This window comes from Pelodiscus sinensis, chromosome 2, assembly GCF_052426305.1.
Source record: "Pelodiscus sinensis isolate ZL-2025 chromosome 2, ASM5242630v1, whole genome shotgun sequence".
Taxonomy (NCBI): Eukaryota; Metazoa; Chordata; order Testudines; family Trionychidae; genus Pelodiscus; species Pelodiscus sinensis.
Window position 1 is genome coordinate 202,257,134 of NC_143053.1, and position 27,177 is coordinate 202,284,310.

Below are 27,177 nucleotides of genomic sequence, written 5' to 3' on the forward strand. Positions count from 1 at the left end.
AGATGCTCCAGGAAGTGTGGGTGGCGTGTGGCCCCTGTACCGCCGCCGCCTCTCAGCTGAGAGGCGGGGGAGGGGTCAGAAGGGAACGCCAGCTGGTGTGCCGGAGCCGGGCAGGCTGCATGTCAGCCGTGACGTGCGTGGCGGCTGACATCACGCCGGGAGGACGCTGGCGCAGCACATTTAAACCCGGGGAAGAGGTAGGAGAGGGGGGGCACCCGGGAGAAGGAAGACACCCAGGTAGGAGGCAGGGAGGAAGGAGGCCACCCGAGGAGAGGAGGAACCTGGGAGGGAGCACGCCCGGGCGTGGCAGCCCCTGGACAGGGAGTCGGAAACCCGGGGATGGCAGTGGGTCTAAGGAGAGACTGTGGGGTAGGAAGTAGCCCAGGGCAGGGCTTGGAGCTGGTGAGCCGGTGAGTTGCGGGTGTTAGCCCCACTGGCTGGACAGGTTCCAGCGAACCTGTCCTTAGGGCCCTGGGCTGGGGCCCATGAGAGAGGGCAGGCCCAGACCCTCCTACCACCACAGACCAGCAATAGCGAGCGAACCAAGTGCCTGGCAACAGGACAGAGCTAGCAAGGGATACTGAGGACCTACCCCAGGTGGGGAGAACACGAGTGGGGGCATCTAAACACACGTTCGACTGAGGGTGCCCTGCTCGTACACCCTCAAATAAAAATTCCTGTGTGTTCAAAAATGATGTCTTGATAAAATAGGAAGATTTAATTTGCATTAAAAACATTTGAGAGCATAGACTGGCAAGCAACACAAAAACCTCATCAGATAACTAACACAGCACATAGAACACTTTTTTTATTGCCTGAGAGAGGAATTCTGAATATGGCAAATGCCTGACTCATATTTCATTGCCTGATGGAATCTTGTTCTCTCCAATAGGAGATAGTGGAGACAGATTGTGCATTATTGCCTGGAGAAACAGTAAATAGCAGCATTTGAGCTGTGCTCTGTTCTCCAGTCTTAATTTGGTGATAATGAAGTGCTATTCTGCCCCCATTCACTCTTGATAACTGCACACAACATTTGAAGCATCCCAGTTAAGAAAAGAACTGTATTGAATGTATCCCTAACAAATAGTATAGACTGTACATTGTATTAACATGCATTGTATTCTACTGACAAATAGCAGTATTTATATACATTGCAGGTCCTTTTCAATTTTATGAGCCACCTCTTAAGACTGAGTGGTCTAAAAAGAAAGTCCTTTATAATGATTGTGTGGTGGTTTGGTTTGGCCGGGTGCCCCTACTTGTGAGTTCGGGCAGGGTCCCGGGTGACTGACCACCTTAAAGTCGTTCCCAAACTCCCATGAATTCGTAGTTCCCCGTAGGGCTAAAGTCCAATGGTCTGTTATGGTAGGTTGATTGTTGCCTGAACGTCTATGGCAAGCGCACTCCCTTTGTTTGGAAGGGGTAAAGGGGACCTAGGTCCTCCTTCTCCACCGGGCCCCAGCCTGAGGCCCTAAGGAGTAGGGATGGATAACTCTCTACCCAGCTGACACGGTGCTCCCCTGAAACTCGTCAGCCCACGGACGCCAAAACTGCCCTGCCCTGGCTGCTTCCTTCCCCCTCCACTGTCTTTATCACTCCGCTTTCTGCCTACTGTTCCTACCGGAGTCTCCGAGGCTTCTTCCTCCTCGACACTGCCGCGGTCCTCTCAGGGCGGCCATTGCTCCAGTCCGTCTCTTGGGTTGGGGCATCCCTCCGTCTTCTTGGGAGTCCCACAGTTCTCCCGCCTCTCCCCCCCTCCACGGGCCGCGGCCCTGATGTCCTGCCACATTGGCCTCTCCCCGGCTCAGCCCACCCCCTCCCATCACCCGTGCACCCGAGCATTGTGCCTTTGGTTGGCGGCGTGGCATCTCCTCCCTCGCGTGGCCTCCTCCACCCACCGGAAAAGCGGAGGAGGCTTTGCCGGTTCTAGTGTGGGGCCCGGTGGACCAGTCACAGATGGATAAAGTTACAATGGATAGTTATATTAATCCATGGCTTTTATAATATATTATAAAGTGTTATAAAAGAGAACCTGGTTGAAGGTGAAGTTAATAGTACATTTATTTTATATAGCGTTTGTAGGTGCAGAAAGGATTAGGCTACTCATGAATTTTTGCATGGACTTGTTTGTACCAATGCAAACCTCTAATGGGCATGGATTTAAACCAGTTAAAATCTAGCAATTTACTGAAGTAAGACAAACTGGTAGAAGTGAAATGTGAAACAGTTTATATGTGCCTGGGGTATGGGTTTGCATCTCTGTCACTTAATCCATTTATTATACAAGTGCAAGTTTTACAAACACAGACCGGTCCTATGAACAAAATTAACCCAATGGAATTAGGGCTTAGAACAGGGGTTCTCACTGTTTCTTGGTGGCCTCCACCAACTTTTGCTGGAGGACACTCTGACAGTTTTTATGCACATATACATGTCCAAATCATAGACATGTATATATATTAGATTTGTTTTGCAGATTCAACAATAAAGACAACGTATACTTGCGTCTAAGCTTTACTAGACCTAAACAGAATAGAAACACAAAAAAGTTGTTTTGCACGTTCTTTCTTTATTCTTGTTATGTTTTTTGCTTTCTTGGTTGCTTGTATTTTGTTTGTTTGTTTGTTTTGTTTTAAAGACTTGCTAGTTACTAAGACTGCTGTGAAAAGTGATAGTAACATACAAATATCACTTTTCACCACAAATTTACCCAGCTGTGGCAAGCCCAGGGACAAATTAAGCCTTGGATGATGTGTGTGTGGATAGGGTTGCCAGGTGTCCAGTATTCAACCAGACTGTCTGGTTTTTGGGCCCTCTGTCCGGTAAAAAAATTCAGAAAATACCATACATGTGCAATGTCCGGTATTTTCTGGTTTTCTGGCTGGGCGCCCTATGGAAGCCTAGCAGAGGCGGGGTGCAATCAGTGCTGGGAGCCTCCGGTTGCATCTGACGTAGGAGTGACACCCGGGGAGGAGGAAAAGCCATGACCATGCTCCTGAGCACTGTTCAAGTGCGTTGTGGAGCCGTAACCGGACTCGCTCATGTTTCGCCGGAATCGTGTGCGGGACGGGCAGCGTCCTGGCATCTGCATGTGCCCAGATCAGTCCTGCTCCCTGCTGGCCAAGTCTTTCCCTCCCCGCTCTCCCCCCGGCCAGCCCAGCTCCCCTCGACCCCTCCCGACCAGCCCCGTTTCCCGCTCCCCCCTCCCGGCTAGCCCTGCTTCCTGCCAGCCACCCCCCCCCGATCTCCCCCGGCCAGCTCTGCTGCCCCCGACCCCTCCCTGACCAGTCCTGCTTCCTGCCAGCCACTCCCCCAGTCTCCCCTGGCCAGCCCCGCTGCCCCCAATCCCTCCGTGACCAGCCCTGCTTCCTGTCCCCCCCCCCCTTCCTCCCGGCCTGTCCCACTTCCCTCCCGGCTGGTCTCTCCCCCCAATCAAGTGTGTCTGGTATTTTTTCTGAAGCTACCTAGTAACCCTATGTGTGCATACGGGAACAGCGGGGGACAGGGGCACTGAGGGAGGTAGCAAAGGCCCAGGGTACTGAGCTTGGTGGTAGTATGTGGGTCCAGAGCCTACCACCACATGGCCAGGGAATGGAGTGTGAAGCCCCATGTCTGGAGCCTACAACTCACCACCCTAGGGCTGAAGCCTGGCCCCACCAGCCCTAGGCAAGGTGGTGGTGGGGGTAGGGGGTGGCTCGGCATTCTTGGAAGGAGTGGGGCCTCTGGTATAAGAGGCAGAGCCAGGGCAGCCAGCTCTGCAAGCCACCTGGAGCATGGCATTGCCCCACCCCCCACCATCCCTCAGATCTGTGTGGAATGTGCAGTGCAGCACCCCCGTGGTGATTTAAAGGGCCCAGGGTTCTGGCTGCAGCTGCTGCAGCAGTAGCAGTGGTGGCATTCAGGAGCTGTGGACCCCTTTGAATCACTGGGTGCTGGGGAAATTACTTCCTTTGGCCCCATGTCAGTGGGCCTGGATGGGGAACTCACTGACTTCCTACTCCAGCTTTGTCCACTGCTTTACTCCCCCAGCTCATCAGTGCTCGGGGCAAGAAAATCTGCCCATGGTGGCCACCTTTGAGAAACCAGGCTTAGAGTGTAACTTTTCCTTCTCCTGGTGAGACTCCTCTCAATACACAATTATAGCACAAGACATCTATTTCTGCCTATACAGTTTGACTTTCTCAGATAAAGGCAAGTTCCCTTTTTGTTTTTTATTAGTGAAAAGTTGAGATGTGGGAATTGAGAGCCTGTAAAGAATTTCCAGCCGGAAAATGCAAGCAAAGGGTTTAGAAAACTGTTATGTCCCCCAAATTGACCACATCCTTCTGCTTAGATAAAATGACAGTAGTAAGTGCTGGAGGTTCCTCCTCACATTCTATTTTCCCTTCTTCACAGAAACAAAAGTGATTCGAGGAAACTATAGAACATTGTGGATTAACTTTTGAAACCGATAATTCAGAGATGATTTATACTTGGAGACTTAGCACCAAATATCATCAAAAGAGCTCTTTGTTTCATCACACCTGCCATCATTCAGAAAACAAAGCAGCATTGTTCTGCATTAGTAGATGTACAATTGTCCTTTATGCAGCATAATTGAAAATAAAACACATACAACATAGTATGATTCTAACAGTCAATTAATTCTCTGACAGTTCTTTTTGTAATGCTGACTCATCATGTGACAGTTATCAGGAAGTAAGGGTATGTCCACACTACAGCGCTAATTCGAACTAACTTAGTTCGAATTAGTTAATTCGAACTAAGCTAATTCGAACTAACGCATCTAGAACTAAAAACTAGTTCGAATTAGCGTTTTGCTAATTCGAACTAGCGCGTCCACATTAAGTGGACCCTGAAGCGGGGTTAAGGATGGCCGGAAGCAGTGCCGGCAGAGCATCAGAGGAGGACTTAGAGCGTGGAGCTGCTGTCTCAGGCTAGCCGAGGGCTGTGCTTAAAGGGTCCCGACCCCCACCCCGGACAGACAGTTCTCAGGGGTGCCCCGCCTGCAAAGCAGTCCTGGCTTGGAGTGCCCGGATTACCCACACTGGGCACATCACAGCACTTGGCCATCAGCCCGGCTGCACTTGCCGCAGGCGGACATCTGGGGAGAGGGGGCAATTGGGGGGCTGCAGGAGAGCTTCCACCCCCAGACTGGGACTTTTCAGCTTAGAAAAGAGGAGACGGAGGGGGGACAGGATAGAGGTCTCTAAAAGCAGGAGTTGGGTGGAGAGGGTGCATACAGAAAAGTTCTTCATTAGTTCCCATAAAGAAGGACTAGAGGACACCAAAGGAAAGGAATGGGTAGCAGGCTTCAAACTAGTAACAGAAAGTTGTTCTTCACAAAGCAAAGAGTCAACCTGTGGAACTCCTTGCTGCAGGAGGCTGTGAAGGCTAGAACTGGAACAGAGTTTAAAGGGAAGTGAGATCAAGTCATGGAGGTTGGGTCCATGGAGTGGTATTAGCCAGGGGGTAGGAGTGGTGTCCCTGCCCAAGGTTTGTGGAAGGCTGGAGAGGGATGGCACAAGACAAATGACTTGGTCACTGTCTTCGGTCCATCCCCTCCAGGGTCCCTAGGGTTGGCTGCTGTCGGCAGACAGGCTACTGGGCTAGATGGACCTTTGGTCTGACCCAGGACGGCCATTGTAAGCTCAGGGCTCAGGGTCGGGGGTCTCAGTGGACCCCCTTGATTCTCTTGCACTCCTGCTCCTGGGTGGCCAGGCTGGCAGCTATCCTGCCCAAGCCGGCCACTTTCCTGTGCCTAGTGCAGAGATCGTGGACGAGGTCCACGATGTCCGCACTAGCCCAGGCGGGTGCCCGCCTCTTGCGGTCCCGGGCAAGCTCCCGGGAGCCACCAGCCTGGTCCCGGGAAGAGGGGGTGGGCTGGGGGGCATTGGGTGGGTGGCTAGATCCGTGCCAGGTGCAGAGTCTGCTGGCTGGGTGCTGGCAGGCTTGCACCTGGCATGGGCACCGTAGCCAGCCCGTGCCCCATTAAGGGGTCCGGGGCCGGGAGGGGGGCAGACGAGTTTCCCTGGTGTTGGCCAGAGTGGCCACCAGGGAAAGCTGGGGAGGGGTAGCCTCCCACTGGTTTGAATTAAAGGGCTACACACCCCTTAATTTGAACTAGCTAGTTCGAACTAGGCTTAATCCTCGTGGAATGAGGATTACCTAGTTCGAACTAAGCGCTCTGTTAGTTCGAATTAAATTCGAACTAACGGAGTGCTAGTGTAGCGCCTATGAAAGTTAGTTCAAACTAACGTCTGTTAGTTCGAACTAACTTTGTAGTGTAGACATACCCTAAGGGATTATTATTATTTATTCCATAGAATCATAGGAGATTAGGGTTGTAAGAGAACTCAGAAGGTCATCTTTTCCATGCTCAGTTCAGGATCAACCTTAACTAAATCATTCCAGTGAGGGCTTTGTCAAGCCTCACTTTAAAAACCTCTAAGAATGGAAATTCCATCACCTTCTTAGGTAACCTATTCCAGTGCTTCACCATGCTACTAGTGAAACAGTTTTTCCTAATAGTTTCCCAACCTAAACCTCCCCCACTGCAACTTGAGACCATTGCTCTTCAATCTGTCATTTGCCACCCCTGAGAATAGCCTGGCTCCATCCTCTTGCAAACCCACCTTCTGGTAGTTAAAGGCTGCTGTCAAATCCCCCCCTCATTCTTCTCTTTTGCAATTTAAATAAGCCCATTTCCCATAACCTGTGCTCATAAATCATGTGCTCCAGGCCCCTAACCATTTCTGTTATCATCTGTTGGACTCTCTCTGGTTGGTCCACATCCTTTCTCAGGCTATCCTTTTCAAAGGTACACTGGAAAAACTCCGCTGCATCCAGGGAATGCATTTGCTCTTCTGCTTTTTTTTTGCGGAAAAGCAGATGCACTCTTTCAGAAGCTCTGTCTTTGTAGCAAAAATGTATATTTTAGTTAGTATTGGTTATAAGACTATAAGTATGATGTATAATTTTATGTATAATGACTTGCTTATAAGCAGGGCTTGCCAGCCGTGCTGTCCGGCAATCTGCCTATGCGCAGATCGCTCGAACTTGGCTCTTCTGGGTTGCAATCTACTCGCCACGGGCAAGTAGATTGTATTATTTGTCAAGCCCTGCTTATAAGTTCTGTAGCTTCTATTAGTCTCTTATGATTAGATAATGTTTACTGTAAGACCTTGCTCTCCGTTAGCATTCACAAACTAAGTTAACTATTGATCTTGTCTGAAACTCAGTAGAATTGTTTGGTGTGAGTGGAGGGTGTGTGTGAGTGAAAGCCATCACAGATACCCAGGTGATCAAGAAGAATTGGAAACTTTGAAGATAACAAGGAAACATGCATTGTGTCTTGAGGCTGAATTGACTTAGCCGCATTAATGAACCCTGGAGACAGTCAGAGACCCCACCAAGAGTGAGAGGCAAGGATGGGAAGCCTGACAATCACCATCACAGGATAACTCCCAAAAACACAGGTTAACACCTCGTAAAGGTGGATGATGGCAGCATAACACTACAAACCCCATAGACTCAAATGGGAATTTACATGTATAAAAAAGGAAGCTCTTGCCATGGGACTCTGAGGGTATGTGAAATGAAGCATACCAAAGTTGCAAATCAAGCACGGGATTTAAATAAATCCGTGCTTGATTAGCATATTTGTGGCTGGTCGCCATTTTAAAATGCCGGTCGCCCAATTTAAGTTGCCACGTGTAGACGTGGTAGTCCGATTTAAAACCCTTCCCTTGAATTAACTGGTACGCCTCATTGAGGAGTGTAGTCATACCCTGCCAAGTGTAGACATACTCTGAGTTCAGTCCTGCAAGCCAAGCCCCAGAGGAGTCTCAGAGGAACCCCAACTCCTCACTCAGGGTATGTCTACACTACAAAGTTAGTTCGAACTAACAGACGTTAGTTTGAACTAACTTTCATAGGTGCTACACTAGCGCTCCGCTAGTTCGAATTTAATTCGAACTAACGGAGCGCTTAGTTCGAACTAGGAAAACCTCATTTTACGAGGATTAAGCCTAGTTCGAACTAGCTAGTTCGAATTAAGGGGTGTGTAGCCCCTTAATTCGAACTAGTGGGAGGCTAGCCCTTCCCAGGTTTCCCTGGTGGCCGCTCTGGCCAACACCAGGGAAACTCGTCTGCTCCCCTCCCGGCCCTGGACCCCTTAAAGGGGCACGGGCTGGCTACGGTGCCCGTGCCAGGTGCAAGCCTGCCAGCACCCAGCCAGCAGACCCTGCACCTGGCACGGATCGAGCCACCCACCCGATGCCTCCCAGCCCTCCCGCTCTTCCCGGGACCAGCCTGGCGGCTCCCGGGAGCTTGCCCGGGACCGCAAGAGGCGGGCACCCGCCTGGGCTAGTGTGGACATCATGGACCTTGTCCACGATCTCCGCATTAGGCACAGGAAAGTGGCCGGCTAGGGCACGAGAGCTGCCAGCCTGGCCACCCAGGAGCAGGTGTGCAAGAGAATCAAGGGGGTCCACTGAGACCCCCGACCCTGAGCCCTGAGCTTACAATGGCTGTCCTGGGTCAGACCAAAGGTCCATCTAGCCCAGTAGCCTGTCTGCCCACAGCGGCCAACCCTAGGGACCCTGGAGGGGATGGACCAAAGACAGTGACCAAGCCATTTGTCTCGTGCCATCCCTCTCCAGCCTTCCACAAACCTTGGGCAGGGACACCACTCCTACCCCCCTGGCTAATACCACTCCATGGACCCAACCTCCATGACTTCCCTTTAAACTCTGTTCCAGTTCTAGCCTTCACAGCCTCCTGCAGCAAGGAGTTCCACAGGTTGACTCTTTACTTTGTGAAGAAGAACTTTCTGGGTATGTCTACACTACCCCGCTAGTTCAAACTAGCGGGGTAATGTAGGCATACCGCACTTGCAAATGAAGCCCGGGATTTGAATTTCCCGGGCTTCATTTGCATAAGCCGGGCGCCGCCATTTTTAAATCCCGGCTCGTTCGAACCCCGTGCTGCGCGGCTACACACGGCACGGACTAGGTAGTTCGGACTAGGCTTCCTAGTCCGAACTACCGTTACTCCTCGTGGAATGAGGCGCTCGGGTTATGCAAATGAAGCCCGGGAAATTCAAATCCCGGGCTTCATTTGCAAGAGCGGTATGCCTACATTACCCTCCTAGTTCGAACTAGGAGGGTAGTGTAGACATACCCTCTGTTACTAGTTTGAAACCTGCTACCCATTCCTTTCCTTTGGTGTCCTCTAGTCCTTCTTTATGGGAACTAATGAAGAACTTTTCTGTATGCACCCTCTCCACCCAACTCATGCTTTTAGAGACCTCTATCCTGTCCCCCCTCCGTCTCCTCTTTTCTAAGCTGAAAAGTCCCAGTCTCTTTAGCCTCTCTTCATATGGGACCTGTTCCCAACCCCTGATCATTTTAGTTGCCCTCCCCTCTCCCAGCCTCTCTCTTCCCCTCTCCCACCTCCTTTTCCCAGTCTCCCCCAGTTTTGTTCAATAAAGACTGATTCCATTTTGGAAGACACGTTATCTTTGTTTTGTACATCAGGAAGGGGGGCTAGGGAGGGGTAAGTGGAAGTAGGTGAGGGAGGAATGGGGCACGAGCCCCCGATGGGGAGGACTGAGCTGGCTCTGCGGGCTTCTGGGAGTGGAAGCTCTCCTGCAGCCCCCGAATTGCCCCCTCTCCCGAGATGGCAGCCTGCGGCAAGTGCAGCCGGGCTGATGGCCGAGTGCTGTGATGTGCCCAGTGTGGGTAGTCCGGGCACTCCAAGCCAGGACTGCTTTGCAAGCGGGGCACCCCTGAGAACTGTCTGTCCGGGGTGGAGGTTGGGACCCTTTAAGCACAGCCCTTGGCTAGCCTGAGACAGCATCTCCACGCTCTAAGTCCTCCTCTGATGCCCTGCCGGCACTGCTTCCGGCCATCCTTAAGCCCGGTTCAGGGTCCACTTAATGTGGACATGCTAGTTCGAATTAGCAAAATGCTAATTCGAACTAGTTTTTTAGTCTGGATCCGTTAGTTCGAATTAGCTTAGTTCGAATTAACTAATTCGAACTAAGTTAGTTCGAATTAACGTTGTAGTGTAGACATACCCTCAGTCAGCTTGGCCTGGTCAGTAAGCCTGACTTGAGCCACCATGGACTGGTAACTATGCACCATCTGCAGGACCTGTGTGTGTGTGTGTGTGTATGTGGGTTTGTCTTTATAAAACATGCTAACTGCTTCTCTACTGTATTCTCAATAAACACAGCGTATTGCCTTTTCCCCTGAAAAAGATCCCATGTGCTTCTTATAAACATAACATCTTCTCCTTCCCCCGAGGAAGAAGGGTTCTTCCAAAAGAGGAGGCTTTTCCGAAAAGCAATTTGCGTACCTTTTTCCAATAGATCATTGTAGTGTAGATATAGCCTATAATGTGAATGGTAAACTGGTGCTTACCAGTTACAATTAACCAGAAGAGGCTGGAGCAGTCTCCCAGTTGCCATCGCTGGAGCAGCCTCCCCTCCCACCCCAAAACCCAGCCCTATTTAATTATTTAACAGGTTAATTCATTAAAGGGCATTTTACAAACATAATCTTTTCTGTAATGGGGGCCCAAACTGGATGCAGTACTCAGATGTGGCCTCATCAGTGCCAAACAGATGGGAATAATCATTTCCCTCGATCTGTTGGCAATCTCCTACTAATGCAGCCCAATATGATGTTAGCCTTCTTGGCAACAAAGGCACACTGTTGACTCATATCCAACTTTTTGTCTACTATAATCTCCAGGTTCTTTTCTACAGAACTGCCACTTAGCCAGTTGGCCCTACCCCCCAGCCTTTAGTAATGCTTGGGATTCTTCCATGGACTTTGCACTTCTCCTTGCTGAACCTCCTCAGCTTTCTTTTGTCTCAATCCTCCAATTTGTCTAGGTCAGTGTGGACCCTATCCCTACCCTCCAGCATATCTATCTCTCCCTACAGCTTAGTGTTGTCCACGAAATTGCTGAGAGTCAAACCAACCCATCATCCAGATCATTAATGAAGATGGTGAACGAAACTGGCCCAAGAACTGACTCCTGGAGCATCCCATTTGATACCGGCTGCCAACTAGACATTAAGTCATTGATCACTACCCATTGAGCCTGACAATCTAGCCAGTTTTCAATCCTTTCATCCACACCACATTTCTTCAACTTGCTCGCAAGAATACTGTGGGAGACCATATAAAAAACTTTGCTAAACTCAAGGTGTATCATATCCATTGCTTTTTGCTATAGCCATAGAGCCAATTACCTAGTCATAGAAGGCAGTTAGGTTGGTCAGGCATAACTTGCTCTTGGTGAATCCATGTTGACTATTCATGATCACCTTCCTCTCCTCCAAGTTTTTCAAAATGGATTCCTTGAGCTCCTGCTCCATGATTTTTTTTTTTGACTGAGGTGAACTGACTGGTCTGTCATTTCCTGGATTGTCCTCCTTCCCTTTTGTGAAGATGGGCACTACATTTGCCTTTTTCCAAGGATGTGTCTCAACTACATGGTTCTGCCGATGGAGCCATGTAAATTAGTTTATTTGGCATAGTCAAACGATCAGCTGATCGTTGGCACAGTGCGGCAGCCATGTTTATTTTAATGAAGCAGGGATTATTTAAATCCCCGCTTCTTTGACTATGCCAAATAAACTAATTTATATGGCTCCATCGACAAAGCCCATGTAGTCTAGACACACCCCAATAGTCCAGGACCTTCCTCGATTGCCATGAGTTTTAATGATATTGGTCAGTAACTCTGCAATCACATCAACCAATCCTCTCTTTGTATTATTTTAGCCCGTTGGGGCTACAGTCATGGACCAGAACCCATGGTGTTAGATACTGTGCAAATGAGGAACAAAATGCACAGAACAAAATGAAAGTTTCTGCCTCAAAGAATCTTACTTTCTCACTAGCATGTCTGCGTGTGTTTTTTATTACATGGTGTCAGGCAGAAACAATTCTGGCAAATGAAGCCACATAAATCCTTCAATTTGAACGGTAACCTGCTAAAGAACTGGAAAAAATATGATAGCAGAATTTCCAAGCATTTCTGGAAGCAAGTGATACTGTGAAAGATTCAGACGCACTCTGCTACATGTTGCAGGCTCAAACACGTTACGATAATGATAGAAATCTACTGCTATGGGCCCCAATTCAGCAAAGTATGTAAGCATAATTAAGTACATCCCCATTCAGCAAATCACAAGCATGTGTTCAGACCCCACCCTTTTTCACCCTTACAGTGTTGGCAGGCAGCAAAGGTTTGAACTTGATTTCTTCTCCATCCCTAGTGCATTTGCAGGTTGCACTGGCAGCTGGGGGATGAAGTTGCTCTATAAAGCCTTAGCCTTACTCACTGAAAGCAGGTGTAATGAGAATGGGAGATAGCCATTCCTCCTTTCCCCATTCCTATGATATGTGGCGACATTTAGAGAAGCAACAAGGGAAGGGAAGGTGGTGATAACTCCATTGGAATACTTATCTGATTTCTGGTGCTTGCTGAACTGAAAGAGGATTAATACAGTGATGCATAATCTCTCCCGCTCTATATATATAAAAGTTTTTTCCTGCTGGATGACAGAATGTTTCTGCTAGGCAACAGAATGATGTTGTCACGTCATGAGCATCAACAGGCTCTCTCAGCAAAGCAAAAGCAGCCAGAAAGAGGGAGACAGGTAAGCATAGCAAGCAGAGGGTGCAGTCCCCTAGCTATAATTAAAGATACAATTTAGTCATGGAGGTCATGGATTGCATGACTTTACCAGATCTCCATCACTTCTTTGGCTCTAGTTGTCAGGGGTAGGGGTGTGCTCTTTTGCCCCGATCAGTGGGACTTGGTCTGTCATTTCTCCCCTGAATGGGACTCCAGCTGTAATTTTTCACTCCAGCCACTTGTACTTCTCCCTTCTTCTCCCCTGCTATTTTTAGTAAAAGTCACAAACATGTCATGGCTCCTGTGAAGTTTTGATTATTGCCTGCAACCTATCCATGACTTTTACCAAAAGTAATCATGAGAATATCTTATCCTTAATTATAACTGAGTGAAACTTCACTATCAGTGTGACGGGGCGGCCCTGCCCCGCACTCAAGCTCAGGGCAACCACTTGGCACTGGGGGCAGAGAGGGCCCCACCCACACAGCCCTACTGGGCATGCTCCCAGGGGAGCCAAGGTACAAAAGGCTGCAGGCCTGCTCAGGAGGGGCAGACCGCGGCCAGAGCTGGAGCTAGCACCCAACCGCTCGAGCCGCAGACCGGACCACCAGAGAGGGAGTTGCCAGGCCCAAGCCGGGCTCGACCCCAACGACGGAGCCGCCGGCTGACCCCCCGTGACCCAGGCACCGGACTGGCCACCGCCAACCCCGACGCTGACTGGGGAAACGCTGCTAACGCCACCCGCCTCACGCCAGCAGGTGGGACCGAAACGGGCTGGGGGCAGGGGGTAGGAAGCGACCCAGGGCAGGGAGCTGGAGAAGCCCCTGAGGGCTCAGCGCATTGCAGGGAGGAACCCCCGCCGAGCCAGTGGGAGCCACCCGCTGCTGATAGGGCCCTGGGTCGGGGCCCGGTGGAGAGGGAGGGCCTGGGCCCCCCCTCCTGCCCTGAACCCCGGCGAGTGGGGGTTCGGCTAAAGGACTAGGCTGCAGAGCCTGGGTACTAAGGACTAGGCCAGTGAGCCGTATTTCCCCTAATAAAGGGGCATTGCACTTTCGGACTAGGACCAAGTGGTCTGAATTATGCCCCGGATGGGGGTGGTAACCCCAAATAGAGGGGAGCCCCCCGACAATCAGCCATTTGAAGTTTTACTGTACGAGGTGTGAAATATTCATTGAAACCTGGGACTTAAGTTTCACTAAAACCAACATAACCCTCCAGAAGGTATTTGTGAGCCTAGCAGTCTTTCATTACAGATCCAAGGAGGCTCATCTAACTGCAATCTCAATTGCAGCAATGACTGCAGGACACAAACTGCTGCGTACCGTTCTTGATTGGAGAACTGGTTATGGATTCAATTACTATTTGGGATGTCAACGAGTAGTTGACTAGATAACTAACTGATTGGTCTAGGCTGATTGGTTAATCTTGTTGACTACTCACATTTCCCCCCCACACCCCCACTTCTTGCTACCTCTGTTGCAGAGATAGAGGGAGGGGGGAATCCCAACATCTTAGCCCCCCTCCTGTCTCCCTCCCTCTCTCTCTCAAACACACACGCAGAAACCTGTCTCTACGTTCAACAGCAGGTGCATTCTACCTGGTTTGCTCCGTGTCCTGGAGCAGATCAGCACAGCATGCAGGCTGTCCAAAAGGTTATGAAAAGGGATATGCACATGTCTGCAGGGCAGACAGAGGAGTTCCAAACAAAGAGCAGAGTGGACTTGAGGAATTATAGGCCATTTCCGGAAGCCAGTCACAATGATGCAAAAAATTCAAGTGTCCACAGTGGCCCCCAGAGCTGTATCAGCACAGCAAGCTTTACATTTCTCATTGAGATGGTTTACCTATAGCATAGCAACTGCAGAATTAGTGCTCACTGAGGCCTGGTCTACACTAGACCAGGCAGGTCGGCTTAAAGTACACAACTCCAGTTATACAAAACGCACAGCTGATTTTGGCTTACCTTAAGCTGAGCCACCACAGGGTCTACATTGTGGGAAGCCAATGGGAGCACATGTTCTCATTGGCTTCCCTTACTCCTCACAGAATAAGGAGTACAGGATGCCAGTGGGGGCTGCCCTCAGCATTAGATTTGGGGGTCTGCACTAAACCTGCTAAATCAAATGCTAAAAGATTGACCTCTGAAGGGTTGATCTTCTCTGTAGTGTAGACATGATCTTTGCCTCGGTAGCTACAATGCTGGGAGCTGATATACTGGGCTGAAATTTCCCAGTGTAGATTTGGCCTGGGGTGCAGAACTAAATATAACTCATATCTTTTAAAGAACTTTAATTTCTAAATGTTGTCTTCTTGCTTAGATTTTGGTCAGAAATCATTAATATGCTGAACCATATGCTAAAGGAGTAATTTATTCTTTCCCTCCTATTTTGCTTACTGGCAGGGAACATGAACTGTGATCCTGAATGTTCTGGCTTTGCCCAGCGAGTGTGACTGATGGCTAGATGGGGAGTTTTAATAGGTTGGCTGCATAAACAGATCACCTTCTCTATGCTTCCAGACTAATGGTATGATTTATGCCAGCACAACAGAGGAAAAGGACAAATAGGGGTGGGAGAGAAAGGTTTGGTTCTGGCCATAACGTACAAATTCTTAGTAAGATGCTATTGCTCCAATCTACTGGCTATTATTTTTCTGTGATGGGGCTAAATGAATGCGCTGTTTGTATAATTTATTCATGTGCATTATTGATATCTGGGACAAGGAATGTGAAACTCCTGTATCATACAAATGCAGCTGACAGACTTAACTTTGGTTGAAGTTATTCACTTTTTTGAATAACCAGTAGTGACTGTAATGGACATACTGCCATGTACAATGTTTGTACAGCGCTTGTGAAATCGAGGGAATGTTTACTAAAAATAATACACATCTTAACACATGGATGTGTATTACGGTGCATTCTCTGAGAGGCGATTCAATGGAGTGCATAGAACAAGAAAAGCAAAGAAAACTCCTGCAATTGGATGGCTCCTGCCTCTGCTCGGCTGGTCCATCCATCGGAGTTGTACTGTGGTTGTTTTGGGTCTCCTGTAGTGGCTGACTAGCAGCTGTGACGCTTACTGTCCTAGGGGGACTTGCCCCTGGAAAGGAAGATGGGGGCAGCCCCACCTGTGTCATAACTGACTCGCTGCTTCCCAGAATAAGGGGGTCAGAGTAAGGTGATCAGGGGATTGCTTAATCAACATCTGAGCTGTATCAAAGGGCTGAGAGAGCAGTGTGAGTCTGTGAACAGTTTTTCACAGAAGCATTGAGCCAGGATCAGCAGGAGCCTGGGTACTCCAAGGGAACCTAGCCAGGGTTCCAGTGCCCAATACTGGAGCAGAGAAGGATGCAAGGATTTCACCTTGGCAGGAGCTAACAATGGTACGCTGGAGGAACCAATCTGGGGACCTCATGCTTCTATCTCAGAGCCAGAATGACTCTCAAATGTCTGAAAATTGAACATTTCTGGAGACCACTAAATAAACCATCTGGGTGCCACATGAAACATTTATCATAGGGGTAGCCATGTTAGTCTGGAACTGCAAAAGCAACAAGGAGTCCTGTGGCACCTTCTAGACTAACAGACGTATTGGAGAATAAGCTTTCATGAGCAAAGACCCACTTCATCAGATGCATGTAGTGGAAATTCCTGAGGCAGGTGTAAATATGCAGGCCAGAATAAGGCTAGAGATAACAAGGTTAATTCAGTCAGGGAGAGTGAGGCCTACTGATCTGGAGGTGTGAACACCAAGAGAGGAGAAACTGCTTTTGTAATTGACCAGCCATTCACAGTCTTTGTTTAATCCTAAACTGATGGTGTCAAATTTGCAGATGAACTGTATCTCAGCAGTTTCTCTTTGAAGTCTGGTCTTGAAGTTTTTTTGCTGCAGGATGGCTACCTTTAAATCTACTGCTGTGTGTCCAGGGAGATTGAAGTGTTCTCCTACAGGTTTTTGTATATTGCCATTCCTAATATCTAATTTGTGTCCATTTATTCTTTTGCGTAGGGACTGTCCAGTTTGGCCGATGTATATAGCAGAGGGGCATTGCTGGCACATGATGGCATATATTACATTGGTAGATGTGCAGGTGAATGAACCAGTGATGGTGTGGCTGATCTGGTTAGGTCCTGTGATGGTGTCATTGGTGTAGATATGTAGGCAGAGTTGGCACCGAGATTTGATGCATGGATTGGTTCCTGAGTTAGAATTACTGTGGTGCGATGTATAGTTGGTGAGAATTTGCTTCAGGTTGGTGGGTTGTCTGTGGGCGAGGACTGGCTTGCCTCCCAAGGCCTGTGAAAGTGAGGGATCATTGTTCAGGATAGGTTGTAGATCACTGATGATGCATTGGAGAGGTTTTAGCTGAAGACTGTAGGTGATGGCCAATGGTGTTCTGTTGGTTTCTTTCTTGGGCTTGACTTGTAGTAGGAGGCTTCTGGGTACATGTCTTGTTCTGTTAATCTGTTTCCTCACTTCCTTGAGTGGGTATAGTAGTTTCAAGAATGCTTGGTGAAGATCTTGTAGGTGTTGGTCTCTGAGGGGTTGGAGCAAATACGGTTGTACCTTAATACTTGACTGTAGACAATGAATCGTGTAGTGTGTCTGGGATGGAAGTTGGAGGCATGAAGATAGGCATAGTGGTCAGTAGGTTTTTGGTATAGGGTGGTGTTTATGTGACTGTCACTTATTTGCACTGTGGTGTCCAGGAAGAGGATCTCTTGTGTAGACTGGTCCAGTCTGAGGTTGATGGGGTGGAAGCCGCATATTTATACCTGCCTCTGGAAATTTCCACTACATGCATCTGAAGTGAGTCTTTGCCCACGAAAGCTTATGCTCCAATACATCTGTTAGTTTATAAGGTGCCACAGGGCTCCTTGTCGTGAAACATTTAGTATTTTTAGCATGCTAATTTGAAGGAGAGCTATCTTGCAAAATCCTAATCATAATAAATTGATAGGATGAAAGATTTAGTAAATCTAGGAGATGTGCCCTGTTCTGACTTGCCAGAGCATTCCAGAGAAGGGAGAGCGTTAGCCCCTATGGTCCTTTACAAGAAGTTTTTCCTGGTTTGTTTCCCTGGCCATTCCATAAACACTTCTGAAGCTGTAGAGACCTAAGCTCCTTCCAGTTCAGGCCACGGAGTGAGTTCTGATACCTACAGACTTAGGTGGGCTGCAAGTGAATGGGAGTCTTGTGGATCTAGTGCAGGGGTGGGCAAGAGGCTGTCAGCAGGCTGAATCCAGCCCGCCTAGCTCTTTTATCTAGCCCTCATGGCAGTTTCTGTCCCTGCCCCCTAATGCACTTCCTGGGAGCAGGGGACATGTGAGCCTTTTCATCAACTTCTATTTAAAGGGCTTTCACCTTCCCTGCAGCTGCCGTTGCCTGGCAGCCATGGGGAAGGCGCAAGCCCTTTAAATAGAAGCAGTTGAAAGGGCTCCCAGATCCCAGCCCCAATGAAAGCACATTGCCTGGGAGCCAGGGATGCACAAGCCCTTCCAATTGTTTATAATTAATGGGTTTGCATCTTCCCTATGGCTGCTTAGACGCGAACCCTTTAAATAGCAGGAGTTGAAAAGGCTTGTAGCTCCTGCCCCCCACTAATGTGTTGTCTGGGAGCTGCAGGGGAGATGTGAGCCCTTTCAACTCCTGCTATTTAAAGGTCCTACCCCTTCTGCCCGAGGCCCCGCCCCTTCCAGGGTTGCCCGCGACCACTTCAAAATTTTTTGAAGTGCTCCCCTTTCAAAATGTGTTGCCCCCCCATTCAAAAATTATTGCCCACCCCTGAGGTAGTGCCTTAAAATGGGACTTAAGATGCCTAAATCTGGAGAGTTGGCAACAAAGAACCTTTGTGGACATGGGCCAGAGTAACTTCTTTCAAAACTCTCTTCCATTCCCTCTTAAAGACTAGTCCTATAGTTCTTATATGGACAAAACATACAGTAAAGTCTTGGAAGTACTGCTGGATTAGGACCTTAAGACTTGTCTACATATAATTTTTGTCTTGATAAATTATGTTGGCTAGTGAATTGGTTGATTAAACTAGTGTAGATATACCAGTAAAAAGGTGCTTATGTCAGCAGTTATACTAGTACAAGCAACCGTGTACTGGTTTATCTGTGTCTACACAAGGGGTTATACTGATTTAACTACATTGGTAGAAAACCACATCCCTGGCTGAAACAGTTAAACTGATACAGATTTTGTGTAAATAAGAACTTAGTCTTTCTTTAGAAATGATTAGAAATTATTTATCATAATTTTTTAAAACAATGAGCAGTCCAGTGACACTTTACAGTAACAAATACATTATATCATGAGCTTTCATAGGTAAAGTACACTTCATCAGTGTAGTAGATTTTAACTTCCTTTCCAGTATGAGCCTCAGGTTTGCTACTCAATAGCTGCAGCATTCCTATTCAGCAGGAAGTAACCAAGCTTAACTGCCCGAAGAAAGTCTTGTTAAACATTTTTTTTAGAAATAAGATTTCTGTGAGATGGATTACCATATTTTAGCGTATATATCCCACACCTAAATATACCCCGCACCCGAATATACCCCACAGTTTTTCTGAATTGAGTAAAAAAAAATCTTGTATACCCCGCACACTAGTATAACCCACAGGGTATACAAGACTTTTCTTTCAAACTATGCCAGGGTATATTAGATAATTTACGGTGCCTGGGGAAGGGGCCGAGGAGGGGCGGGGATTAGCCAGTCTAAACGCCCCGGTTCCTGCAGGCACTCACCTCCCTGGTTCCTGTGCAGCTGCCAGCCTCCAGCCTCTGGGTGGGGGAGCACTCATCCCCTTGGTTCCTGTGGCTGCGCAGGAACCAGGGGGTGAGCACTCTCCCACCCGGAGACTGGCAGCTGTGCAGGAACTCACCAGGTGAGTAAAAACAATTGTATACTCCCCACCTGAGTAAACCACAGGAGGGGAGGGGGTTTGCGGGGTTTGTAAAAACGCATATAACCTGCGGCTTATATGCACTAAAATACAGTAATAGTTAAAATCCTAATGTTTATGGCAATACATTCACATTATTCACGTGATTTCTCCCCCACCCCCGGTCTCTCAGGGTGCATCTACACTGCTATCCTTAGCTCGAAATAAGATATACAATTTGAGCTACGCAAATTGTGTAGCTTTAAATGCAGAGCTGCAGCAGGGGTAGGTCCTGGACCCAGCACAACCTGGGACTGAGCCATGCTGCTGGCCAGCCTGCTAAAAAATTTACTGGGGGAAGGGGGAGAAATGCGTGTAATCTATAGTATTAGCCTATAAGCTTTTGCTTATTGGTTAATCAACTACACTATTACTTCTCTATACCTAACTGAGATTTTCAAAGGCACAAATGGCCCTTGCAATCTTTTAAATAAATGTACATATGAAATGTCACATGAAACATTCAAGAAACCCAAACAAAACTCTCCATTCCCATTGTATTTTTGGATTTTTTATTACAGCTATCATGACAGTTACTGATTCCAGGATTTTTTTTAAATTCAAGGCTACTAATGATTTGTCATTGTAAAATTTGCATGTAGTTAAAAAAAACACAATGAACTAACATCACTGAGGATCATAACCGCCTCAGAGTGTAATCCTGGAATGTAAGGGAATGAACAATAGTACAATGACAAAATTGCTTGGATAAGAGAGGGCCAGACAGTCAGTGAGAACTATAAGAGTTTTAATTTCCCTGAGGGGTCATAAGGACATACTCTTCCTAGGGTGTTAAAATGACAAATATAACTGAAGAGTTGCCAGGTCCATTAGCTATGGCAATTCATGGATATCACAGCATATGCATTGTTCCTCTTATTTTGGTACAGTTATGTTGTGTCCAAAGCAATTCATATGACTTTTAAATGTATTTAGATTAGTTTTGCCCCTTTCAGTATGACAGATCCAGTGATTCTTAAAAATTACCAAATGACAGTATTAGCTGCAAAATAATTTGCAGCTACAGGCAGTCCCCGACTTACGCGGATCCGACTTATGTCGGATCCGCACTTACGAACGGGGCTTTCTCGCCCCGGAAGTTGGGGCGAGAAAGCCCCGTTGGTAAGCTGCTCCGGTGCCCCTGGTCTGCTGGAGACCGTCTCCAGCAGACCAGGGGCACCGGGCGGGTTCCCGCGCTTCTGAGGCTTTGCCAGAGCAAAGCCTCAGAGGTGCGGGGAACCGCCGCTGCTGCCGCTTCAATCTGGGTGCCTGTGGTCTGCTGGGAACCGTCCCCAGCAGACCACAGGCTTCCGGACTGAAGCCGCAGCCGCGGCGGGGTCCCTCCCTCTGAGGCTTTGCCAGAGCAAAGCCTCAGAGGCTCTGCTCCCCGTGTCCCTGGTCTGCTGGGAAGGGGGGGGCGCAGCTAGTGTGCTCCCCCCCCCCAGCAGACCAGGCTTTTGTTTTGGACTCTGGGGCAGAGCAGCTGGGGCGCTGCCGATTGGTCCTGCAGCGCCCGCTCTGGGCACTACTGGACCAACCCGGCAGCACCCCAGCTGCTCTGCCCCAGGTCCTGATTCAGCCGCTGCTGGTCAGTTTCAGCAGCGGCTGAATCAGGACGCCTGGGGCAGAGCAGATGGGGTGCTGCTAGGTTGGTCCAGTAGCACCCAGGAGCGGCGCTACTGGAGCAACCCAGCAGCACCCCAGGTGCTCTGCCCCAGGCATCCCCAAGTCAGCTTCTGCTGAAACTGACCAGCGCTGACTACAGGAAGCCCCAGGCAGAGTTGCTCTGCCCACGGCTTCCTGGAATCAGCTGCTGATCAGTTTCAGCAGCAGCTGACTTGGGGACGCCTGGGGTTCTTAAGTTGATTCTGTATGTAAGTCAGAACTGGCGGTCAGTTTCAGCAGTGTCTGAATCTGGACGCCAGTTCCGACTTACATACAGATTCAACTTAAGAACAAACCTACAGTCCCTATCTTGTACTAACCCGGGGACTGCCTGTATTAAAATTCCAAATTCTTATGTGAAAGAGCAATAATTCAGATTCCAATAATACTAATAGAAACTCACTAACCCACTAGTGTACTTTGGGATGTCTTAGTCTGAAATGTTAAAGAACTAATAGCACAGAGCGTTTTCTGGTCCCACTCATGATGGGCGGGAAGCAATCTGGCCATTCATTTGCTGCTTAGTTCAGATGGTGTGACAAAGAAGTATGAAGAGAGAGAACATATTTGCAATTATTTCAAAGGCATATGAGTCAATAAGATAACTTGAAATTATAAAGATGAAACAAAATGTGTGAATAACCCCAACTCAATTAGGATGGATGGCATTTTATAACCTCATTTTCAGCTTAGTCCCTAAGGGATATTTTCTGTATATATTACAAATCCACAATTCTCTCTAGGCAGTGCTGTGACTAGATAATTTTCAAAAGCACAACAAATAAAATAATTTAAAAAAATGGAATCCCACCCAATGATCAGATGAGGAAAAAGTGGCCATCTCAAAAGACTTAGAACAACAGTCATAGAGGCCATGTCTCCACTGGCTGTACTGGAGATCACTCTTCTGGCATTTGATTTAGCTGGCCTAGTAAGGACCCGCTAAATTGAATGCTGAGGCTGCCCCTAGTTGGTGCTGGTACTCCTACTCCTCATGAGAAGTAAGGGAAGCAGCTAGAAGCATTTACTCCCATCAACCTCCCACTGTGGAGACAGCACCAAGCTTCGTTTGAGGTACAGGCCAGCCTCACTATAAGTCCAAGATACATTGGAAAAACTTGGACTTATAGTGAAACAACTTAAAGCGGGGAATTTTTTCCCCATGTCTGACTTCCATTTGCACAAATTGGGGTGGGGTTTTTTTTGCATGACTTAAGAGGGGGGAATGGGAGGACTTATAATGCATCAGTTCCTGCAAGCGTCAACAACTTTAGTGCGGAATGGATATGTACCAGGGCGACTTATAGCAGGGATGCCCTGTATATTGACTCTCGTGACATTATTTAGATACCTGGACTTGCATCCTTTAAGCAACCTGCTGGGTCTAGTATAGACAGGGACAGAGAACATTGTGGTTTTGTTTCAGTGTTAAGACATATATATTGAGGCTGTGTCTAGACTGGCATGGTTTTCCAGAAATGCTTTTAACGGAACAGAGAGTCTAGATTGGCATGGACGCTTTTCCGCAAAAGCACTTCTTGCAGAAAAGCGTCCGTGCCAATCTAGACACGCTTTTCCGCAGAAAAGCCCCGATCGCCATTTTCACAATTGGGGCTTTTTTGCTCAAAACAAATCTGAACTGTCTATACTGGCCCTTTTGCGCAAAAGGGACTTTTGCCTGAACGGGAGCAGAATAGTATTTCCGCAAGAAGCACTGATTCCTTACAGTAGGAAGTCAGTGCTTTTGTGGAAATTCAAGTGGCCAGTGTAGACAGCTGGCAAGTTTTTCCAGAAAAGCAGCTGATTTTTCCAGGAAAAACTGGCCAGTCTAGACAAAGCCTGAGATTTTCAAAGCAAACCCTTGACTTTCATGGAAGACGTATTGCTAACCCCCTCCTCCCCCACACACCCTACCGGACGTCTTTTAAAGTCTTAGTAATAAAGGATACAAAAAGGCATTGGCACGGTTTTGAGGCTAGAAGATGAAGTCTCAGGGGTCAGATGACCTCATTCAAAGAATTCCGGAGATGACAGAAGACCTGAGGAAAGATAGAGGCAGTTGATGAGAGAGCTTAAAGTGGAGTAACAGTTAACTTTTGAAAAAATGGTATCTCCAGGCTACTATTCTCCTTTGGGCCCAGGACCAGGAGTCTTGTAGTATAGTGCAGGGAACCTCTTTCTCAGACAACCAAAAATGCGTTCTGGGAAGAAGACCAGCATATGATCTGTCAGTTCCCTCATAAGAGAGACTGCACTACACTGCCACACTTCTAAGTTTTATAGTTATACCGATCTAATTGACAACATAGACAGTAGCACCATGTCAATAAGAGGACTTCTGTTGGCATAGCTATTGCCTTTCATTGAGGAGGAGTACCTATGTGACTGGAAGACGCTCTGCTGTCGGCATAGGTAGTGTCTTCACTAACCACTACAGACAAACCCGAGTAAATGGCAAGAAGAGAATTACTTCATTGCCTGACTTCTCCAGATCAGGGAGAATGAGATGGAGCTCTGGTCCAGGAGGCATGCCTGGGAGAATGAAAGGGATATGGTAGTGCAGACTTTGTGTTCTTGAAAGTCTTCTTTTATTTTGAGAGGATTTACTGTCAGGGTTGGCAGAGCTGGGTGCAAGCTATTTAAGGGGCATCTAGGAGAAGCTGGCTTAGGGACATCAGCTGTTATAGGCATGTTCAGTGGCTCCCCATATCCCAATGACTATTTCTGTTACTGAAACCTCTGTACAATAATTCTTCATTTTTATTGAAATGAATGCCAAAGAGATAAGTTAATTAAAAATTTATTGATTATCCTAACAGCATTAGAAAGCCAGAACATTTTAAGTCTCAAATGAATGTTTATTATGCTTTGTCAGGAAGAGTCTAATTCAAGATAATTGTGTTTTGCAATTTTTCTAATTACATAACTAATTAAATACACTTGGTCATGAAGCATCTTGGACTATATTATAGCATTTCTTTTGATTGCGATAAAGAGTTAAAGAAAACAAACACAATTCAAAATGGCCAAAACCTCTAATACTCCCTGATTCTAAATATGCAAAACTGCAGTTGACTTTAATGGGGTCAAAACCTCATTTTGTGCAGCTTTCAAGAATATGGGAGCTGGCCATTAGAGGACAGGACAATACATATACTGACCCTTTACAGGGATGTGAACTAAGGTTCCATATTCCTTAGGTAAGGCACAATATTCCCTCTTAATTCCCATTGCAAAGTTAGAGATGGAGAAGACCTATTTGGTCATCCAGATCCAGTCCATCACCCTGCCAGTGCAGTATTATTTTCCAATGTATATTTTCCAATCACTATTTTCCATTAGTTTGTCTGCCTAGTTTTAAATGTTCCAAGAAACACTTTACTTAGGAGATGCTTCACATATTCAAATGTTCCTGTTGACATTTTTTTCTGAGCTTTGACCTACATTTACCTTTTCTTAATTTAACCTTGTTCCTTCTAGTTATTGCTCTGATTGTATTATTATTCAAATGACCACAATGCACTTTGAAAAGTGTAAATGAATTATTTAATGCAACACACAGAAGTATAACTGGAAGTAATAGCAGTAACTACAATAGTTGTAATTATAGTAATGCCTGAATACTTGGACAGAGCACACTATTACCCAGAATAAAAACAAGAGATCCACAATCCTTTTGAGCGTAGTTCACACTGATATGCGGAGAGGTGGATCTATGGTAATCCTGCAGCAGATAGTCCCAGCATCAGTCCCTAACAGTGACGGGCACTAAGAATGCAGCAGGAGGGTAGGACAGAGTACACTTCTGAAGAAAACAATAGAACACACAAGCCAGCACACTTTTATTCCTCAGATCTGTTTGTTTGTTGTAGGGCAGCATTGCCTGAAACAAACTGGAAGCTGGTATATAAGCAGCGCCATGTTATCTCACTTTGCACTCTATCTAGACAAAAAGGATAAAGGGCATGAGAAAGCAATTGAGCAATTCTTTTCCCACTTCTGTCAGTGATAAGTGCTTCAATTTCTTGGACCCTGACTCTTTTACAGGATACAAGTCAATGATTTACTCACATAAGGGAAATTTTACTCATGTTTGTAAAACATGGATAATACCTCCCCCTCCAAGGTTCTATGAGGCTTAATTCATTAATGTTTCCTAAGTGTGAGATTTGGGGATTGAAAACCACTGTAGTAGAGCAAAATACTCAGACCTCATTTCATTTGGATTCCTTACTTCCTAAAGCCCTGTCTGTACTAGGATTATATTGCTAAACTTTCCTACCATTATCACCAAGTTTCAGCTCCATGAGTGGGTGTAATAGGGATGAGAGAGCACAAAGACTTGGAGCTCCTGCCAGAGTTTTAAGCATCCAAGCCTGCTCAAATGAAGAGGATGTGACTAGACCTGTATGAAAAATTGATTTTTCAGTTTGGTAACCAAATTTTTTTTAAAAAGGTATTTGTTAGGTTGACATAAAATGAAAATGCCTCAGAGGTAGCCTTGTTAGTCTGTAACTTTAAAAACAACCAGTAGTCCTGTGGCACCTTAGAGACCAAGACAAAACATAGAGAGAATAATGAGCTTTTTTACCCACAAAAGCTCATGGCGTCTCTCTATTATGTTTTCAGTCTCTAAGGTGCCACAGAACTGCTCGTTTTTAAAATTAAAATGTTTAACCAACACAAAATGTTACAAAAAGAATTACATTTGGGGCCAACCAAAATGGTTTGATTTACCTGACACAAAACGTGTGTTTAGTTTTCAAGGCCGTTGAGGGGTTTTGGTTTTTTTTTTTTTTAGCTGTTTCCATAAAATGGAAGTCACATTCGAGAGCAAAAGTCATTTGGAAAGGGAACGCCATCAAGTGTCAATTTGAGAAGGTCGCCACAGACCATCGAGGCTCTGCTTTACTATGACGTTTTCTTCTTCGCATGGAAGCTACAACTTGGTCAACCTCCAGCTGCATTTTTCAGTGTGTGTGTGCGGGCGCGGGAGGGTTGTGTCTGAAAACTTTTTGCCCAGCTCTTCTCCCGGGGCTACCGCTGGCCCCCTGACGCCGCTAGCATTGCCCCCAGCGGCACTGTAGCCGCGCTGGGAGGTGGGCGGATGCTAGAAGCCGAGCAGTTAACAGGACTTTATTACTCCCCGCCCTACCACTCACCTGCGCTCGATCACCGCCGCAGCCACTGGGCGGGCAGGGAGCCGTGTCCCCAGGGGAGGCGCAGGGCGAGAGGGAATAGGTGGAGAGAGCCTGGCGGCGCGAGCATTTCCTGCACCTGCGGGATGACTCAGCGGGCCCCCGGTCCCCAGCCCCGCGCGCAGCGCAGAGGTGCGCGCCGCCGCTGCCGCCAGCGGGCAGGGCAGCGCCCGGAGCCGTGAGTGGCAGCGGGGCGCGCGCGGCGAGCCAGCCGGGGCCGCTGCGCTGCGGGATGGCCGTGGGCTCCGGCAGGATGCAGCCCCCCTGCGAGAGCGCGGAGCCCGCCCTGAGCCTCAGGCCGAGCGCCAGGCAGCACCGCGAGCCGCCGCCAGGGCAGCTGCGGCAGAAGCTGAGGGAGCTGCCGGCCCGCCTGCGGAGCGGGCTCACGCTGCGGAGGAAAGACCCCGCCGCCGGGGGCCGGGTGAGTGACCCTCTGGCCCGGCCCTTCCCCCTCCGCTGCAGGCTGATAGCTCAGGGGCACCAGCGGCCTCCGCCCCCCCGCACTCCGCCCTGCCGCTTTTCTCCCCCCGTGCGGCTTGACTCCCTTGGGCCCGGGGGCGGGGCTCTCCGGAGTCGCCGCTGCAGGTGTCCTGCACCTGTCCAGGGAGCGCGGCGCCTTCTCCCTTCCCGCAAGAGCCGGCCCTGGGAGCTACCGGCAAACGGGCTCTGCTGCATGGGAGAGTGGTAGGGCCTGGCAGGGTC

At 48.0% G+C, this 27,177-nt stretch overlaps 1 protein-coding gene and 1 long non-coding RNA gene across 3 annotated transcripts in view; one reads left to right on the forward strand and one right to left on the reverse strand.

Annotated features, from left to right (window-relative positions):
* Positions 1-26,576, reverse strand: LOC112543913 (uncharacterized). Its single transcript, XR_003087211.3, has 3 exons — positions 26,440-26,576; positions 23,227-23,316; positions 1-1,023 (listed from the first exon to the last, which is right to left on the reverse strand). It is a non-coding gene; the product is annotated as an uncharacterized LOC112543913 (long non-coding RNA).
* The window catches only part of RAPGEF5 (Rap guanine nucleotide exchange factor 5), a 215,368-nt gene continuing 214,706 nt past the window's right edge, over positions 26,516-27,177 (forward strand). Inside the window, exon 1 of one of the 2 annotated variants that reach the window (XM_075922221.2) lies at positions 26,516-26,896. In XM_075922221.2, the coding sequence (XP_075778336.2) occupies positions 26,708-26,896 (189 nt within the window). In that variant the 5' untranslated portion in view covers positions 26,516-26,707. The remainder of the gene's footprint in view (positions 26,897-27,177) is intronic. The other variant, XM_075922220.2, reaches the window with a different exon arrangement.